This window comes from Orbicella franksi, chromosome 2 (assembly GCF_964199315.1).
Source record: "Orbicella franksi chromosome 2, jaOrbFran1.1, whole genome shotgun sequence".
NCBI lineage: Eukaryota > Metazoa > Cnidaria > Anthozoa > Scleractinia > Merulinidae > Orbicella > Orbicella franksi.
The window spans coordinates 11,363,994-11,381,261 of NC_138146.1; the positions used below are offsets into that span (position 1 = coordinate 11,363,994).

At 37.0% G+C, this 17,268-nt stretch overlaps 2 protein-coding genes across 2 annotated transcripts; both read right to left on the bottom strand.

Annotated features, from left to right (window-relative positions):
• Nucleotides 1-9,382: 9,382 nt before the first annotated feature.
• On the bottom strand, nucleotides 9,383-11,178 carry LOC145468255 (uncharacterized). Its single transcript, XM_081451937.1, has 3 exons — nucleotides 10,767-11,178; nucleotides 10,125-10,169; nucleotides 9,383-9,770 (listed from the first exon to the last, which is right to left on the bottom strand). The coding sequence occupies exons 1-3, from the start codon at nucleotides 10,909-10,911 to the stop codon at nucleotides 9,568-9,570; spliced, it is 393 nt and encodes a 130-aa protein (XP_081308063.1). The 5' UTR covers nucleotides 10,912-11,178; the 3' UTR covers nucleotides 9,383-9,567.
• Nucleotides 11,179-11,750: 572 nt separating this feature from the next.
• On the bottom strand, nucleotides 11,751-14,473 carry LOC145468261 (uncharacterized). The gene is made up of 4 exons (XM_081451950.1): nucleotides 14,135-14,473; nucleotides 13,708-13,896; nucleotides 12,975-13,211; nucleotides 11,751-12,822 (listed from the first exon to the last, which is right to left on the bottom strand). Exons 1-4 carry the CDS (start codon nucleotides 14,277-14,279, stop codon nucleotides 12,596-12,598), a joined length of 798 nt encoding a protein of 265 aa, XP_081308076.1. The 5' UTR covers nucleotides 14,280-14,473; the 3' UTR covers nucleotides 11,751-12,595.
• Nucleotides 14,474-17,268: the final 2,795 nt, after the last annotated feature.

The window sequence follows — 17,268 nt, forward strand, 5'->3', positions numbered from 1 at the left end:
TCATACTGCAATAACACAAAGTGATATTGATAAACAGACAAGTCATGAATATTTCAAAAAGATGTTCAAACCAATAACAACTAAATTGGATGATGTTGTGGCTAGTAATTTGAAATACCACCAATGAGACGAAGGACAAAGAAAAAGGAAGGTGTACCAGATTATGGTCTTGATATTGAGGATGAGGTTGAAAATATGAATCTAGGTGACTTATTTGATCAACCTGTTTTACCAGAAAACACCAAACAAATAGTACCAAAACCACCAACTTATGAAGAATCGCTGAAGGATTTTCTGGAGGGAAGTACCTGATTATGAGATAGCTGATGAAGACATGGCTAACAATATGCTAGACGACATCGGCGTAACAAATTATGATGATGTTGAAATGCGATTGAATCAACCTGAAATGATGCCACAAAAAAATAAAGCGTATCTCGGTAAAATAAAAAAAGATGCGGAATTCAGACGCAAACAGCTGAAAGGTTATCAGTCAGCTGTCACAAAACAGTTCAAAAGTGGAAAAATATCTGAAGCTGAAAGGCAAGAGAACAAGAAAAGAATACAGAATGCAAATGCTGTGTTGGGTCAGTACATATAATATTACAAAACCAAAGTCAAAACAACAAAAGGATCTGGAATTCGAAAACAGAAAGGTGGACACGTTATGTTTTTCAACGATCCAAAACAGCTTCTCAAAAAATTAGAAATCATAATTGGAGAGATTATGGCTGGTAATACATCAATAAAAATGAGAAACACGGGAGTTGCTCTGTTGGACACACTGTTGCAGTTACCAGCAATCAATAAATCACAGTACAATAAGCTGCAAAAAAATTTTTCTCAATATAATCTAACTAACTGTATATGGAACGAGAAATTGTATTATCAAGTTATTTGAATAACAGTAGCGCAAACAATACACCAGCCAATTTTGTGACTAATTTTGATAGATCAGTTATTTTGGATAGTAATCATAAGTACATGATTGGTTTGAACAGAATAATAAACATGTCATTCACGTGGTTTAACGTCAATCCTGGTTATAATAATCAGAAAATAAAATACAGCTCAGATGGTGATTCATCTTGGAAAGATCTTACACTTCCATCTGGTGTGTATAATTATGTTAATCTCAACGCGTTTTTTAAAGATAAAACTAGTTTGAAAAAAGATTATGATGATGATAAAGATGATGATGATGATCTTGATAAACATCCAATAATTTTTAAATTTCAATACTCCACCTTCAGAGTATTAATAAAATTGAAAACAGGTTACCAACTTGATCTTACCCAATCAAATTTTCATGAGCTTGTTGGCTTTGACAAAGTCATTCTCAAAGATGCTGAAAATTATGGATCACGAATGCCTAATTTAAGTCGGGATAAAGAAATGCTGAACATACGCTGTGATTTGGTTAATACCAGCCTTGTTAATGGAGGAGATACAGATATAATTTATTTTTTCTCAACCAGTATCCTCAAACCGTCATATAGTTTCACCATGGAACCACGGAGAGTTACATTTAATCCTGTGAATAAGAACACTATTTCGAGAATAAGAATTTATATAACTGATGGCAAAAGACGACAAATAAATCTATTGGCGCAGATACAGCTTTCAGTTTACTGTTGAAAAGAATTGTGTAATCTATTTAAATGAAACCGTATGAATTCAAAAGATTTTACCATCCTTAAATGGGTAAATTTGTGTATAAGCACAAAGGAAACGGTTTGATTGTTGACAATGTATTCAAACCAATAAGGAAAATAGTATCATCTGTATTCCAAAATGTTGCCAAACCAATCGCGAAAAAAACAATAAAATCTGGAGTAGAACATGCTGGTGAGCGTCTGGGTAAAAAGCAGCAGAAAAATCAGGTGATCTGATAATGAAGAGATTGGGAAATATGCGAAAAGGAAATGTGAAGCAAACACCAACTAGATTAAAATCCTCTCTTCCAACGATAAAAGAAGAAAGTACAGATATGATATTGAATCGATTAATATCAGGAGAAGGCGCAAGAAGAAGGAAAGGAAAGGGAACACTGCTTGAAAAAAAACAGCCCATTCAACTCAATTCCAATACTTGGGCAAATATTATAATTTTTATCTAAACTAATATTATAATGGCTTTTAGATCAAGAGAAATGTTACAACGAAATGAACTAATAAGATACCAGTTAGATGACACAATAACAGCACCAGCTAATGGTCAACACCAAGATAAGAATGGATACAAGTTTAGAAGTCTAGAAGACTAGACACTCAAATAAAGTTATTATTATTATTATTATTATTATTATTATTACTATATTCATCTGATGATCAAATCTGCTAGTAAAATCGTATATGATACAGATAATCTGCATAAGGTTACCTTTGTGAAGAATCTGTTGCAATATTCTGATGATTTCAGCAGATCAGTTGGAAAAAACAGTCTTTGGTATTTGGATACTAACCATCAGATTGCTAATGCTAGTCAGAATGCAGGATTTGAAGCAAGACGAACTTTGACAGTGGGAAATGCTGATGTCAATGTTATTATTCAAAAGATGCTCTGTCAGGAAATGACATTTTATACGTCCCGCAAAATGTAGCCAAAAGATTACACAAGAATAAACAGCTGAATAAAGGAATGGGCATCAAACTGGCTAAGACTAATATCAGAAATCAAGTTGGAGGTAGTCTGTTGACAAGCATCCTTAGTCTTGGTAGTATTTTTGCACCTACAATAGCAAAAACACTTGGATTATCCGCATTGGCCGGATTAGCTTCAGAAGGAGCTTCCCAAGTTGTAAAAAAGATAACAGGAAGAGGTCAAACAGGTGGTGCTTTTATGATTCCAAATAATAGTATCAGTGATCTTGTAAATACATACAATCATCTATTAACCAGAAAACAAGTTGGAGATTTGGCAAGAGGTTTAGCAAGAGGTGAACCAACTGTTCTTCTGAGACTTTCTCAAAAACAAATGGGTTCTGGATTAGGATCAATACTTGCATCAATTGGAATTCCAATAGCTGTTGATTTAGTTAGTAAACTTATCAAAGGTAAGGGCGCTCCACAAATGGGAGCACCACCATTACAATGGGTTACGGAGCAAAAAAAAGGATCCAAATCAGGAAAAGGACTACTATTAGGAAAAAACAGCCCATTCAACTCAATTCCAATACTCGGACAAATATTCTAAAATTTAACAAAAATATTCCAGTGAGCAACCATGATTTGATAGAATGGTGCAAGTATCTCAGAATACCGATCAATGAGGTTTTGTCGAGAGATCAATCAGTTCCTCATAATCATAAACAAGCATTATTTATTTACAATCTTGAACCTTCATATATGAGTGGATCTCTTTGGGTTACAACAAATGTCCAGGTTAATAAAGTAAACTACTTTGATAGTTTTGGAATGCCACCGTTTCAAGAACTTGTTGATCATGCTAAGAGGAAAAACTTGACTTTATTGCATCAAAATAATCAGATACAAAATCTTCTGGCAACAACTTGTGGCTGTTTTTGTTTGTACTTTTTGAATGAAATGAATAAAGGGAAATCATATTTGGATTTGTTAAGTGTTTAACATACACGATACGATGAAGAATGAGAGATTTATTGAGAGATATTTCAAAAATATTATGTAATAAATATTATATAAGAAGTGTTATTGCGTAAAACAGAAAAAGCAAACAGAATGTGTTCCAGGAAGTGAGCAGTATATGAAAGCTAAGAATGAAAAAAAGCATGATGAAATGTACTTGCGCTGAATGTGGAATTACCAAAGTCAGGTTTATTAAACAGGGAAACTAAATGTACCCTCACAAGCTGGGGGCAATATATTTCAACCAATGGATTTGGGCCGTGAATTAGCGAAGCTAACTGAACAAGTTCAAAAAAGAGTAAGTTGAAAAGGAATGACCAAAAAAGAGGCTGATGAAAAATGGTTCAAGGAGTTTAAGAAAGCGGAAAAAGCTGGAAGAAATGTCAGAGATTTAGGTCCACGGGCTCAAGTAAATTTCCTCGAGAATTATGCAACCTGGTTGGCCAAATCAATACCCAAATCAAAGAAATATCCAGAGGAGGTCAGAAAAAATGATGAAACGTGGCGAGACTTTTGGATTAGTCATGTGTTAAGAGGTATTGATGATCGTGATTATGTTGTTGATAAAAATTCTGAATGGACTGAACCAGGATTTAAACCTCAAATCGGATCACGTATATTGAGTTTTGTTGGAGATACAGCTGCAGAATTATTTATTCCTTATTTGGCCAAGAAAGGTACAGAAGCTGGAAGATATTATGCTTCTGAATTCATGAGAAATCCAAAATTGCAAAAGAAAGCAATCAATTGGGGAATAAAGAAAGCAACTCCTGTCATCCAAAAAGTTGGATCTAAAGCAATTAATCAATTATCAACCAAAATGAGACCAAATTATAAGTACAAAACTGACAGAATGGATCTTGATGCTGACACGTACAAAGGAAGTGGTATACCATTACCATTACCATTTCCATATGTTGATTGGAAAGGTGCGAAGAAAGTATTGACCGATCCCACTCTTATTCAAAAGGCCTGAACCGAGTGCAGAAGAAAGACATGCTGAATATATGAGACAGTACAAAGATTACAGAGACAAAGGAGGAAGAAAGAGTTTAGCTAAATGGGCTCTTGATATGGTAGTAGTAGACCAACATGGAATCCAATTGGTGGTGCTATTGGTAAACACAAAGCGATTGGTAAACTACCAAAACCCAAAGCAGGTTTTACCCTTGGAAAGTACAAACATATGGGACCATATAATCCATTGGATAAGCAATTAGAATACAACCCAAACACCGGTGAAGTTCTCAAATGGCATGTACAACCTTACAACAAAGTGGATGAAATTGCTGCTTATCACGATATTTGTTATGATATGGGACGAAACAAAGGAGATTGTGACGGAAAAATGGTTGCATCACTGGATGAAATTCCATATGGTGAAATGCCAAAGTGGGGATCAACAGCACGATTCTTGATTGCAAAAAACAGAAACTAGGTCTTGGGGTATTAAAAAACGGAAAACGTCGTCGACTAATTGGCAAGAAAAATTAGCTAATGAATTATGTAAACAAATAAAGCGTAACTTTACTCGACGGCGTATAATAGTCTATCATATTGATGAAATATGGTGTTCTGATTTAGTTGAAATGCAACAGTTTAGCAATTGGAACAAGGGCTACAGATGTCTACTAATGGTATTGGATGTGTTCAGTAAATATGGTTGGATTGTTCCGCTAAAGGATAAAAAAGGTGAAACTATAACTGAAGCATTCAAATCTATTCTCAAGGAGGGCAGAAAACCTGAGTATCTATGGACTGATAAGGGTAAAGAGTATTACAGCAAACATTTGAAAGACTTATTAGACAAGAATAAAATAACATTGTATTCCACCGAGGATGAAGAAAAGTCATCTGTTTGTGAAAGATGGAACAAAACAATAAAAACCAAAATGTGCAAGCAGTTTACTATTCAAGGTAATACGCAGTATTTAGACATTTTACCCAAAATATTAGAACAGTACAATATTACCAAACACAATTCAATTAAAATGACATCTGTTGAGGCTGGTAAAAAGAAGAATGCAGGATTTGTATATTTCAATCTGAATGGTAATACAGAACCATCATCAAAACCGAAGTTCAAAGTAGGTGATAAGGTTAGAATAAGTAAGTACAAAAGAAAGGTGTTTGACAAAGGATATACCCCTTATTGGACTGAGGAAGTATTAACAATTAATAAGATCCAATATACGAATCCAGTAACATATAAGTTAAAAGATCTCAACAGTGAGGAAATAAAAGGCAGTTTTTATGACCCTGAGCTGTTAAAAGCCAAACAGGATATATTCAGAATTGAAAAAAAGATCAGGAGAAATCATAAGAAGAAGCAAGCTTTGGTAAAATGGAAAGATTATAGTGATGATTTCAACAGTTGGATACCAATGAAGGATGTGGTGAAAATATAAACGTCAATCGAGTAACGTATATTAGCGACATTACTCGGTTGTGGTGAAAATTATCTAACCTACATACACAGATAGATTGTCTATCAGGTGTGTTGTTTTTACTGCATCTGCTTTTGCTATTTATTTAGCCAAAAATATATTGTTTCTGGCTATTATTTTTATATATTTTATATGAAGCCATATATTCAAATGAATACTTGGAACCGTCTAACTTTGAAAAGGCATATTTCTAGCCATATTTTTTATCGCAAATCATTTTAACTGATCCTTTATTAATTTTCAAGTGTTTTTCAGCATTGCATAAACTTTTGAAGATCATAATCGTCCCATCGGAACAACTTATTGGTTTGACTTTTTTCTTATTGAAATGATTATATTTGACAAAAGAATAATCTCGATTTTTTTGCTGCTTTCTTATTTTTCTCATTTTGCGATAATAATTGTAAATTACACTATCTATTATCAGTTTTCACGTCATTAATATGATCAATGACTTTATCACTCGGAATTAAACCGTTGAAACATTCCCATATAAATCTATGAGCCCGCATGGTTTTGTGTTTGAATCCCAGCCCGCTAACACAACAATAATTAAAACCACCAGGATTTAGACTCCCAACTATTTTCATTTTTCTGATATTAATAACCTTGCCAAGATTGGACGCGGCATATTTATTATACGAAGGATGAACCTTATATATTTCAATTTCATTTTTCATACTCATACTACCAATGGATGTTACTAAAACTGGGAACGGGCAACGGGCAACGGGCAACGCGGAACGGGCAACGGGCAACCGGGAACCGGGAACGGGAGTCTGGGAACGAGTGTACAGCAGTAACCCGCCTAAGAATTCAACATGGCAGACAAAGGAAAAGAGAAGGGAACAATTTGGGGAAATGTAAGGACGTGTTACGGTTGTAAACTTTAGTTTCTACCGGCTGTGCCTCAAAGTCCAATATGGTACTGAGAAAAACAAAGCATGAAATAGCGCCTGGGGAGAAAATCGAATCGGTATTATCACATGCTACCCCAATCGGTCAGTACAAAATGCAGACTGCAGACCGGGTACAAAATGCAGACTGCAGACTGGGTACAAAACGCAAACAGAGAATAAAGAACGTTTTCCGTCTGATACGTGACAACATGTCATCTAAAAACACACCGAGTGTCACGCAGTCGCTTTTCCGCGGTCATCTTTCACCAACATTAGCATTATTGTGGAATATTCCTTGCTCATTTCTTCATATATTTTGTCTTTAACAAAGCGGCCAGGCCACAGGTTATTTATCTGCTGCTCACCTGATTTGCCAGCTGACTTGCCGATCTCCGAAAGGCCGCCTTTCTAGCTTCCGAATGCGAAGACAGCGGACGACCCACGTTCAATGATGCTCATGTGTTATGTCACTTGTCCTCGATATCATATTGCGTGTTACTATTTTCAAATATTGATATGACAGCTCGCGCACAAAGTGAGAAGATATGAGTAGACTATGAAGGCTTGAAATTCTATGTAAGAAAGACTGTGGCCTGACCGATTGGCGGACGTAGCTTGTGATAATACAGGATAATACCGATTCGATTTTCACCCCAGGCGCCATTTCATGGTTTGCTTATCCCAGTACCAATCGGACTCTTCTCTAACAAGAACGTACTGGGCCATGATCTGGTGGCACAGCCGGTAGAAACTCACGTTTACAACCGTAACACTTCCTCACATTTCCCCATATTATTTCCTTTTCTTTTCTTTTGTCCGCCATGTTCAATTTTCACGCGGGTTACCGCTGTACACTCGTTCCCAGACTCCCGTTCCCCGTTCCCAGTTTTAGTAACATCCTCCAAGTAAGCAAATGCTCGTTCCTGATCGAAAACGTGGCCTTCAGATGTCAATATTTTCGTCAGCTGGACAAAATATGACGACATACTAAAACATCGTGACAGAAATCTGTGAAACTTTTCATTGTTAACTCCGTTTCATAGTTAACTTCGTGTAGGGGTAGCTGAGGGCGGAATATGAACTCCCCTGCTGGGTAGGTGAGGCAAGTGACCCTTTTAAAATCTAAGAAATTGTCTCTTTCCAACTCCCCAGAGTTTTCTTTGCTACGTGTTGTGTTTTGTCCCTTTGCATATTCTGAGGGATAGGGGAAATGCTTTTTTTGATCGCTACTTCCAAAACAAACACGACGTAGGCTTCAAATATTGCTGGTTTTCAGTGTCACGCCATTCAAAATAGATCAAAATAAAAAACAAAACCGTTCAAAAGATAAAGTCCAGAATCTGAGAAAAGAAAGAAAGTAAATATGCAAAGACTCTCGCCAAGATTCAGGTCACAGCAATTTTTCTTATGCAAGATATGCGGAGAAACCTTTTACCCAAATTTATAGAGATTTGTATGGAGACGCCATGCTGGGGGTAATCAGATATTTGCAAAGTTTTTAAAAAGCTTACAAATAAAAAAATTCTTTGCAAAAAACTTTAACAGTGACAATTTTATTAACTGCAGAAAGATAATTAAATCTTATACTAGTAAATTGAAAACTTGCGAAAAAGGAAATGCAGTTTTTCGCCAGATTTGCTTACTAGTATATTACATCTATAATCAATACTAGTAAATTACAGACTGGCAGAAAAGAAATGGACTTTTTCGCCTGATTGTTTTACTAGTATATTAGATGTATAATCAATACTAATAAATGACAAACTGGCAGAAAAGAAATTGACTTTTCGCCCGATTGTTTTACTAGTATATTAGATGTACATTCAATACTAGTAAATGACAAACTGGCAGAAAAGAAATGGACTTTTCGCCCGATTGTTTTACTAGTATATTAGATATACATTCAATACTAGTAAATGACAAACTGGCAGAAACGAAATGGACTTTTTCGCCCGATTGTTTTACTAGTATATTAGATGTATATTCAATACTAGTAAATGACAAACTGGCAGAAAAGAAATTGACTTTTTCGCCCGATTGTTTTACTAGTATATTAGATGTATATGCAATACTAGTAAATGACAAACTGGCAGAAAAGAAATGGACTTTTTCGCCCGATTGTTTTACTGGTATATTGAATACTAAATGACAAACTGGCAGAAAAGAAATGGAATTTTCGCCCGATTCGTTTACTAGTATATTGCAGGTATACTCAATACTAGTAAATCACAAAAAAATATTTCTTCCAATAGCGAATTGAGGCCAATTCAGGGGTAAAGTTACATGAAATGTGCTTTAATTGTGATTAATTAAATTTTTCTTTAATTGGAAAGTTCGAAGAAGACGATTAAATTTGAAGATTAGGAGCCACTGATTGGCAAGCGTTTAGGAGTGTTTAGAGTAATGGAGGTTTCAGGAAATCAGGGGCAGGGTTACATTGTCGGAGTGAACCAATTGCAAGAGACATGACATTTGGCTTTTATTAGTTACCACGAGGTTATAGAAATAGGGATCATTCCATTGCATATACTTTGAAAATGGAGAGCACTAATAAAGATTGAGATGAGTAATCTTTCTCAGTCCACACACATATGATATATTTTATTTTGCCGTTCATCATAAAAGTTCGATGTCTTCCGAAGGAATTTCATCTTCTTGCACCACGATATTGTGCGAGTCGTCGAAACCATCGAAGGATATCGTGTATTCCATGTTGTTTTTATTGAAGGTGATAATGGTTCCCACGAACCATCCCTCCCAATTTCCATTGGCATCTGCTGTCTCCACGTTAACTCTTCTGTTGAGAAGCGAGCCATTCCCTGTACAGAAAATGGATTTTTAATACAATTAAAGAAAGTTTAAAAAAAATTCCAATCCTTTGGTTGAATGTTGTTCAAAAAATCTGATGGCCGGTTTTTTTTTTTTCTGTTTCTTTATAAAAAGAACAGCCTTGAGCGGCGGAATGAAGTGGCATTATTCGAGCACATTGATTGCTAATGGTTTATCTGGGGTTTTATTGTTGGCAGTTCCCGGCGTTGAGTACTAGAGGCGCATAGTCCGTCTGGACGAGACGTCTGCTTGTACTCAATAGTAAAATCTGGGACAAGACCGTGCGGATTATACCAATTATCTGCTTTAGATTTCACCACTGTTTTTAATTATACAGTTTATACCTTTTCCAGTTTTTCTCCTCTTCTTTTTTCCAGAATCTGGGGGACCTGGAAAGTTGTAATTTTAAATTAAACAAAATTGTATTTCTTATTTACGATATTTTTGTCATCATAATAATTATTAGATCTTCTATGAAGACATTTTTATTCCCTTTCGATATTTATATGCTATTTAACAATTAGATTATAAGTTCGAGATTTCTGTGGCCTCATAGAATTAGAGAGCGAATAATCTAATTGTTTTAGTAGAATTCTCTCTGAAATTTCCTTCAAATAGTGATTCCAATTATTTCTGGTGTTAGTATAAAACTTCCCGAGTCGGAGGATTCACGCAGACTGAATTAATTGAATCTAAATTTGACATTTGCAGTTGTGTACGCGCGTTTATCGGTTCCTTTCAAGAATTTCGAGCTTTTTAATTCAAGAAACCGTAAATGCCCTCCTTTTAGTCTTCCCAGGAATTTTGTTATTCATTTGTTCCTAAATTTTAATTCAAAACTTCGGAGAAACGAGGAAACGTTGCAATTTTGTGGACCACACCAAGCCACTGAACACTAATGGCTGATAGTGTGCAATGGCTCAGCCAATCAGATCACAACATGTTATGTTATTGGCTCGACTTCAAATTTCTTATGAAATACATACCCTGAGGATCATCATCTGCCACTGTAACTTCACTTCTACGCCGCCAATTCCTCTTCCTCTCCCGCCTTTTCTCTTGACTGGAGGGTGACTGGTCTCTGTATGTAGTGGAAACATTGTTCGTAGCAGCAACTTTTTTTTGCTGCATAGATCTTGTCTATTCGGTACAAGTGAGTCAGTACCTCGGACAAGCTCTTTTGTGGGCCATCTTTTGGTACTGACTCCCTATTTATAGACTCCAATGGATTTGTTGTAGAAGTACAGGCCTCCCATTGCCCCTCGTTCATTAACGTGAAGGCTGCCGTGAACATTCCTATATTTTCATGAAATTAAGAAGCTGTTAAGGTTGGAATATGACTACAACTGTCACACAAGTGTAATGAAGCTCCTATACGCTGAATCTTTCGTTGCGAAATTTGGACAGTTTTTCCACTTTGGAAGACAGAAGCGGTAATTAACATGATCACGTAAGTTTTGATGGACTCAATTTTTTTTTGCTATCAAACATACCCTTCTTCGCGGCATATAAGCCTTGTTAAAGGGCAGTAGTCTCTGATATGTTATATATAAAGTGGCGTCGGCTAGTTGTCCGTAAAAAACTACGAGCTTCCTTAATTTACAAGGTACTTTATATTTGCCGGAAATAAGAAGCCTTTAAGTCCGTTAAACAAAGTGTTTCAGCATTTATTGAACACCTGGTCTAAAATAAAGAAAATAACTGATAACGTTTGCACTTACGTATATGTTTCTCCCTTGTCCACCATTCCTTCCAAGCCTTTGCCTTTTTCCAGCTGGTATTATTCAGCTCTTCAGCGACTGTTCGTAACTTTGGAGCAGTAATATATCGTATTGCGCTCGAAACTTCTTCCTCACCAGCCAGAACTTTGAATACTTTAAGGACTTCCTCCTTTGTTAACAAATCTTCTATTTTTGAAGCGAGGTGTTGGAATAAAGGTATTTCGGTTTTTCCTTTGCAAACACGATGGCTTATTCTCTTGTAGGAACGTGACCAGTGCACCTATAATTGTGGCAGATGGAGTATTTGTTACGATGACCTAGTTAGAAATTAATATTGTTGTTATTATTGTTATCTAAAAGCTATGTCCTGAAAGTTAAGATATGAAAGATCATAAAGTTGAACTGGGTAGAAAAGTGTTAAACATAAATACGCATCACAGTAATGTTCACTACTTAAACAGCCGGGAAAGTAACACTGAAAAAAGTTCGGGCTTGAACGGGATTCTAATTAACCCATGACCTCTGCGTTACCGGTGCAAATTATGTACTCCCCGTAAATCCTCGAATTAGTGCCTCTCCTCAAATAAGCTCCCTCTTCGAATAAGCGCCCCGGCTTATCGGCCAAAATTTAAAATAAGCGCCTCCCCTCCAATAAGCGCCCCCCTACGTCCTCCTGTCTTATGGAAGAGTACTGAGACAACAAAAAATGTATAGTTTTGGTCGTGTTCAATCACGAGCGAGTGATTATGTACTCATTCAAGCACTGCACGTTGACGCAACGGATGGTAATGACGATCTGCTGATTTATTGCTCAAAGCTCAACCAACCTTGTGCAGCAGGCCCAGACCGGCTAAAAGGGTTACATTACATAGCTCTTAAAGAGAGACAGGATCCTTGTGAGACTTGTGAGGGACTGACATGTAAAAATATTAACAGAAATATCCAATCATATCTGAGAACGATTGAGGAAAAGTTTAATAAGCGCCCACTCGATTAAGCGCCTCCCTCGAATAAGCGCCTCCCGTCTTCTCCTAAATTTGAAATAAGTGCTTTGGGCGTTAATTCGAGGATTTACCGTATTTGGAAACAAGTGTTTATTTAACCTTGCATTCACGCAACACCTTGCTTGCCATTTGCGAGCCTAAAGGTTCTTCTAGTCCGTTAGCTTCTGCATCCGAGAAGTCAACTGTTATTCCTTCGATGTTCTGGCCATTGTTGAAATCATTATGTTGTTCGTTGACAGCAGCAAACATCTCACGGAACACCTTGCCATGGGCTTCACCATTTTGCTTGTTTAACAGGCACCGCGCTACGGGAGTCCCTGGGTAAAACAATATTTGCCATCTATGACCCTTCAATGAACATTAACCATTGTTGAAGTGTCAAGGATCAGTAAAAAGGAGTCTAACCTGAAGGAGGAAACTAAAACCTTATGCCATATTATGAAGTACGCCAAGATACTCAAGTACTCACATTCCAATGTCTCCAGGTCAAACGTTACCACGTTGATCAAGTATGGCATATAACCATTTCCAGTGAATGTCAAATCTACGTTTAGATGCTCCGCTGAAGCAAACAGGCGTGACTGGTTGGGGTTCATGAAAAAGGCTGCGCGAAAGTTTCCAGAGAATATATAAGGGGCCCTCTTCATCGGGTAAGGAAGCGAGAGTGCTCTAATGTTCTGAACCATATCCGCATTGGTAGATTCGTCTGTGAAAGATAAAAAAACTCTTGTGAACGATTTGGGAAACTTCAATCGTGAAGTGGGCCCCGTGCGGCTATTTGTCATAATAAAGAATGACGTGGCTACTCTTGTAACATGGTATAACTTAACATGTCCTTATTTTACTCTGTAGCATTTCAGAAATGCAGTTCCTTGCATCTTAAACTCCAATACATACATACATTGAAAGCAGTATGAGTGTGTGTGAGGGGAGGGGGGGTGGGAGGGGGAGAGGTGCATTGGCTATTGCGTTCGCTTCCTACCAATGTGGCCCAGGTTGGATTTAGTTAGAGGAAATGTTTGATTTTGGTTCTGGTCCTTACTCTGAAGAAAGAAAACGTTTGAATGAATGAGGCTATATAGGAAACCTTTGCCAGTGATTACGTGATAATAATCTTTTTCACATGATTGTATACTAAAACACGCTGTACACATCTTGTAGAAATGGTGGTCTCGTGCTGATCAATAAGTGATTACACCTACCTGACACCATTTCTGGTTGATCCACAACCTGCTGTATTTCTTTTTCAAAATTTATGATCTTGCTCATCAAATGTATTTCACCGTCTGTACTTCCAGTACTTTTAAAAGCAAGATTCCTCACTCTTCTAATTTTATCGAGGTTGGCAGCAACGATACTTTTCTCCATTGGAACGTAAGGCATTCCATGTCCTACAAATGTAAACAAGAAGTTCTCTAAAGAGTTGATAGCCACAAATAGCTTTTACCTTACTTGTTCATTTCCAATCCATTTTTTTAAGACTTTTCTAAGACATGCAAGAACGTATTTCTACTTTTCTGCTTTGCCGCGTTGCTATGAAAATTATAGGTGCATACGACTTAAAAAAAAAATTAAACATTTTGTCAACAAGCGCTGCTTTCGTGAAAAATAGCCATTATTTATCAGTACCTTTCTGGAGCTCCTTTGCCTTTTTGGAAGGGTCTAATAAGACCGCACTTTTTAAGTCATTGACTAGAGATGATGGTAATTTTCGTGGACTTGGCTTGCCGTGGTTATGACGAGGTACCGGTTCATCAAGACTTAAAGTACCCATCCACCTTCTCCGGTCGTCAGGTTTCTTTGGCCATATGTTAACAATGTTGACAGGACACTGTTCAGACTTCTGAAGACCGTGTGAGTTGCTATGTGACTTACAACGGTTTATTCGCTGGGCTGTCGAAACAGTGTAATAGCAATCAGATGCTCCGCAAACTTTAACTCCTGCCCAAACAGATCCTCTGACTATCACTTCAGTCTTTAAGCCATCAATTTCTATTATCTGGGGTGAGGTGTGGCTTTGTGAAGAAGATAATTCACAATCATTAGTGAATATATCTATAGTGTCACTTTTGTTACGGAATTTACTAACGTCTTCACAAAATAAAAACTTTTCTGGCGAATTTCCATATCCGTGGTACACATAATCATCTTCAGAAGACATTTTTACCCAGTTGTTTTTAGATGCAAGAGCAGATCTTATAATGGGCATGTACTGCTTCCCTTTACATTTGCTTTCGCTTCTTCTTGACTTGTTAGAGGTTACGACATCACAGGGATTTTTCACAAAGACTTCAGATGGGTTTTCTAAAAACTGATGACCATTCTTGGATACTGTATACTTCCTGTATTCTTGGGCAGCCTTTAAATCTGTTTTCCGTGAATATTATGTCTGCATATCCCTTTCCAACTGCTTGACGTAGGATTTTGCTCCATACCGTACTACTTTTTTGCGTTCCTTTACCATACGTATTGGACTCAAGGGAAATAACCTTCATTTCAACATCTTTCATAGAGGAAGTACCTGAACCCCTTAGCCAATTTAAGATCTACAAACAAAGATAAAACCGAAATATTTATGTCCAAAGAATATGATCGAGTACAGAAACTATAATAAATACGGTTAGCAGTTGTATGACAAGACCACAGACTCAAAGAATAACAGGCTCAAGTCAGTTGCGCCCGGGGGGGAGAGGGAAGGTAATGTAAAGCGGTTTCATGAAACCTTCAATAATTTTGAATATGCTCAGTAAAATGTTAAGGCATGCATTGTGCATATGTCTCACGTTAACTTACCTGTTTTTCACTGGTATTTTCTTGAAGCTCGTGAATCACCTCCAGCACCAACAAGAAATCATCTTTAATGTTGTAAACCAAATCAGTACTCAAATCACACGATTCGCAGCATGATTTATTGTATTCCAGAGGTCATTCCGGATCTTCGCCGAAGCTGGCAGTGAGAAAGGCTCTCATGCACTCTCTCGTTAACTTGCAATAAATAAACCTAGGAAATATAAATATAACCTTTAAGAAGTTGCTGATGGTCTTGACCGTGTGGTAAACTTTTTTCAGCTGAGGTTATCTTTTCAAAATATAATAGCGACCGATAGATTACCTCCAGGATACGGCGTATTTACTTTTAATGTTTTCTTTTTCTTTCATATCTACGCCTTTCAGCCAAGTAACCAACCGCTGATCATCCCGGAATTCATTACAATAGATTATACCTATATGCAAAAGGAGAAAATTCGTTGTGCGTTAGCAAGCTCAATTCAAGGGACATAATTTCGCAAACAAATACATTGTTCTCCTAGTTTTCATCACACAGATTAAGAAGCTAATAATTTGAGAAAATGCGATTAAATTATTATTACCTTTTTGTGTGTCTTCCATTGCGTCCTGCCCTTCCAAATTCTTGAATCCAGTTAAGGTGCGAGGACAACCAATTCAGCACACCAGATTAACGTGATCATCGTGCGTGCCTACCTGGTAGGCCTCCGAGGCAATAAGAAACTGACTCTCATGGCTTCTATAAAAAGATGCATCAATGAAATTCAACATGATGGTCCAAATCTGATGGCGTTCTAGTAGGCCTTTTTTAAACTTGTCTGAAAGGTGGCATGGATGTTGTGAAATGGATAGAGTTTATGGACTGCTTAGCCTTGGAAGGCACGAGTAAATTGCTTTTTTCCCTCTGCCAAGTTTACTCTCCTAGATATGGATTTATTTAAATATATTATTGCATTTCATAAAATACCTGAACTTAGACATGGTCTGTAACTTTTCATTTTCCTTCATTTCTTTGCCATGGTACTTGAGACAAGTCTGCGTAAGCTCCTCGACCATGCAATTGTGCGCTTCCTTAACATGTGCCACGAAGTCCATAAATATAATAAGGTACTGCCCGTCGGCCATGTTGACAATCTTTTCCAGTACTTTTTTCCATTTTGAAGGCGAGGCTAATGATGAGATGAAAAAGGATCAATCATTTATTGTAACTGCTTTATAGTGGCATAAACACAAGGTGCATAAACACATAAACACCTAAACACAAGGTGCATTCCAAACAAATCGTGATAACTCTGTTCTTGATCCTTTGTTCATAGAAACATAGGTTAAAAGTCATAAGGAAATTACAACTTCTAAAACAGTTGAAGTACAGTTACTGTAAGTGAGTTACATCAACATAACCTCATTTCCAGGGCTTTTCCCTAAGAAATTGGGAGGGGCGGGAAAAGACCCTGACATCGACTGGTCACGTGATCCCTTTTAGGAACCCTAATTTCTGCAAGTACTCTAAAATCCTCTATTTCTAATTTCCAAGGGAAAAGCCGTGGGTAGATATCAGTACACTTCTTAGTACTTAACGGTTAACCCGATTGATTATCAAGGAAATATCTATAGATACCATTTATTATGGTCACTGAATCACTTTCGGGTTTAATTGTTTTAATTGTTTAGTGCTCCTTGATCACATTGACTTACCTGTTTTGTCTGCGGGTTTATCACCGTTCAGCCCTTGGGAGGTGGCATTTACCCCTTGCTCTTCTTCGCCAAGGTCATACTCGTTAGTATTCATGTTGTCTGAAGCTGATGCTGACAATTTCTTCTTGCTGCTAGGTGTTTTCTCCGATTTAAAGTCATACTCGCCAACATATAACTTTATATTTGGCCTATTGACCGTAGACTTTATTACTACTGGATTTTTGAGATAATGTGTTACTAGCTCTTCAGATTGTTCAACTGGAAGCGTAGCCGTAAGTGGC

Excerpts from the sequence above, each read along its gene's own strand:
- LOC145468261 (XM_081451950.1), bottom strand. The coding sequence starts at position 14,279 with ATGGGTACTTTAAGTCTTGATGAACCGGTACCTCGTCATAACCACGGC. Across the intron at positions 13,212-13,707 it reads TCAACCAGAAATGGTGTCAG|ACGAATCTACCAATGCGGAT; the intron begins GTAGGTGTAATC and ends TATCTTTCACAG. Across the intron at positions 12,823-12,974 it reads TGACCTGGAGACATTGGAAT|GGACTCCCGTAGCGCGGTGC; the intron begins GTGAGTACTTGA and ends TGTTTTACCCAG.
- LOC145468255 (XM_081451937.1), bottom strand. The coding sequence starts at position 10,911 with ATGCAGCAAAAAAAAGTTGCTGCTACGAACAATGTTTCCACTACATAC. Across the intron at positions 10,170-10,766 it reads GGCAGATGATGATCCTCAGG|GTCCCCCAGATTCTGGAAAA; the intron begins GTATGTATTTCA and ends ACAACTTTCCAG. Across the intron at positions 9,771-10,124 it reads GAGGAGAAAAACTGGAAAAG|GGAATGGCTCGCTTCTCAAC; the intron begins GTATAAACTGTA and ends TTTTCTGTACAG.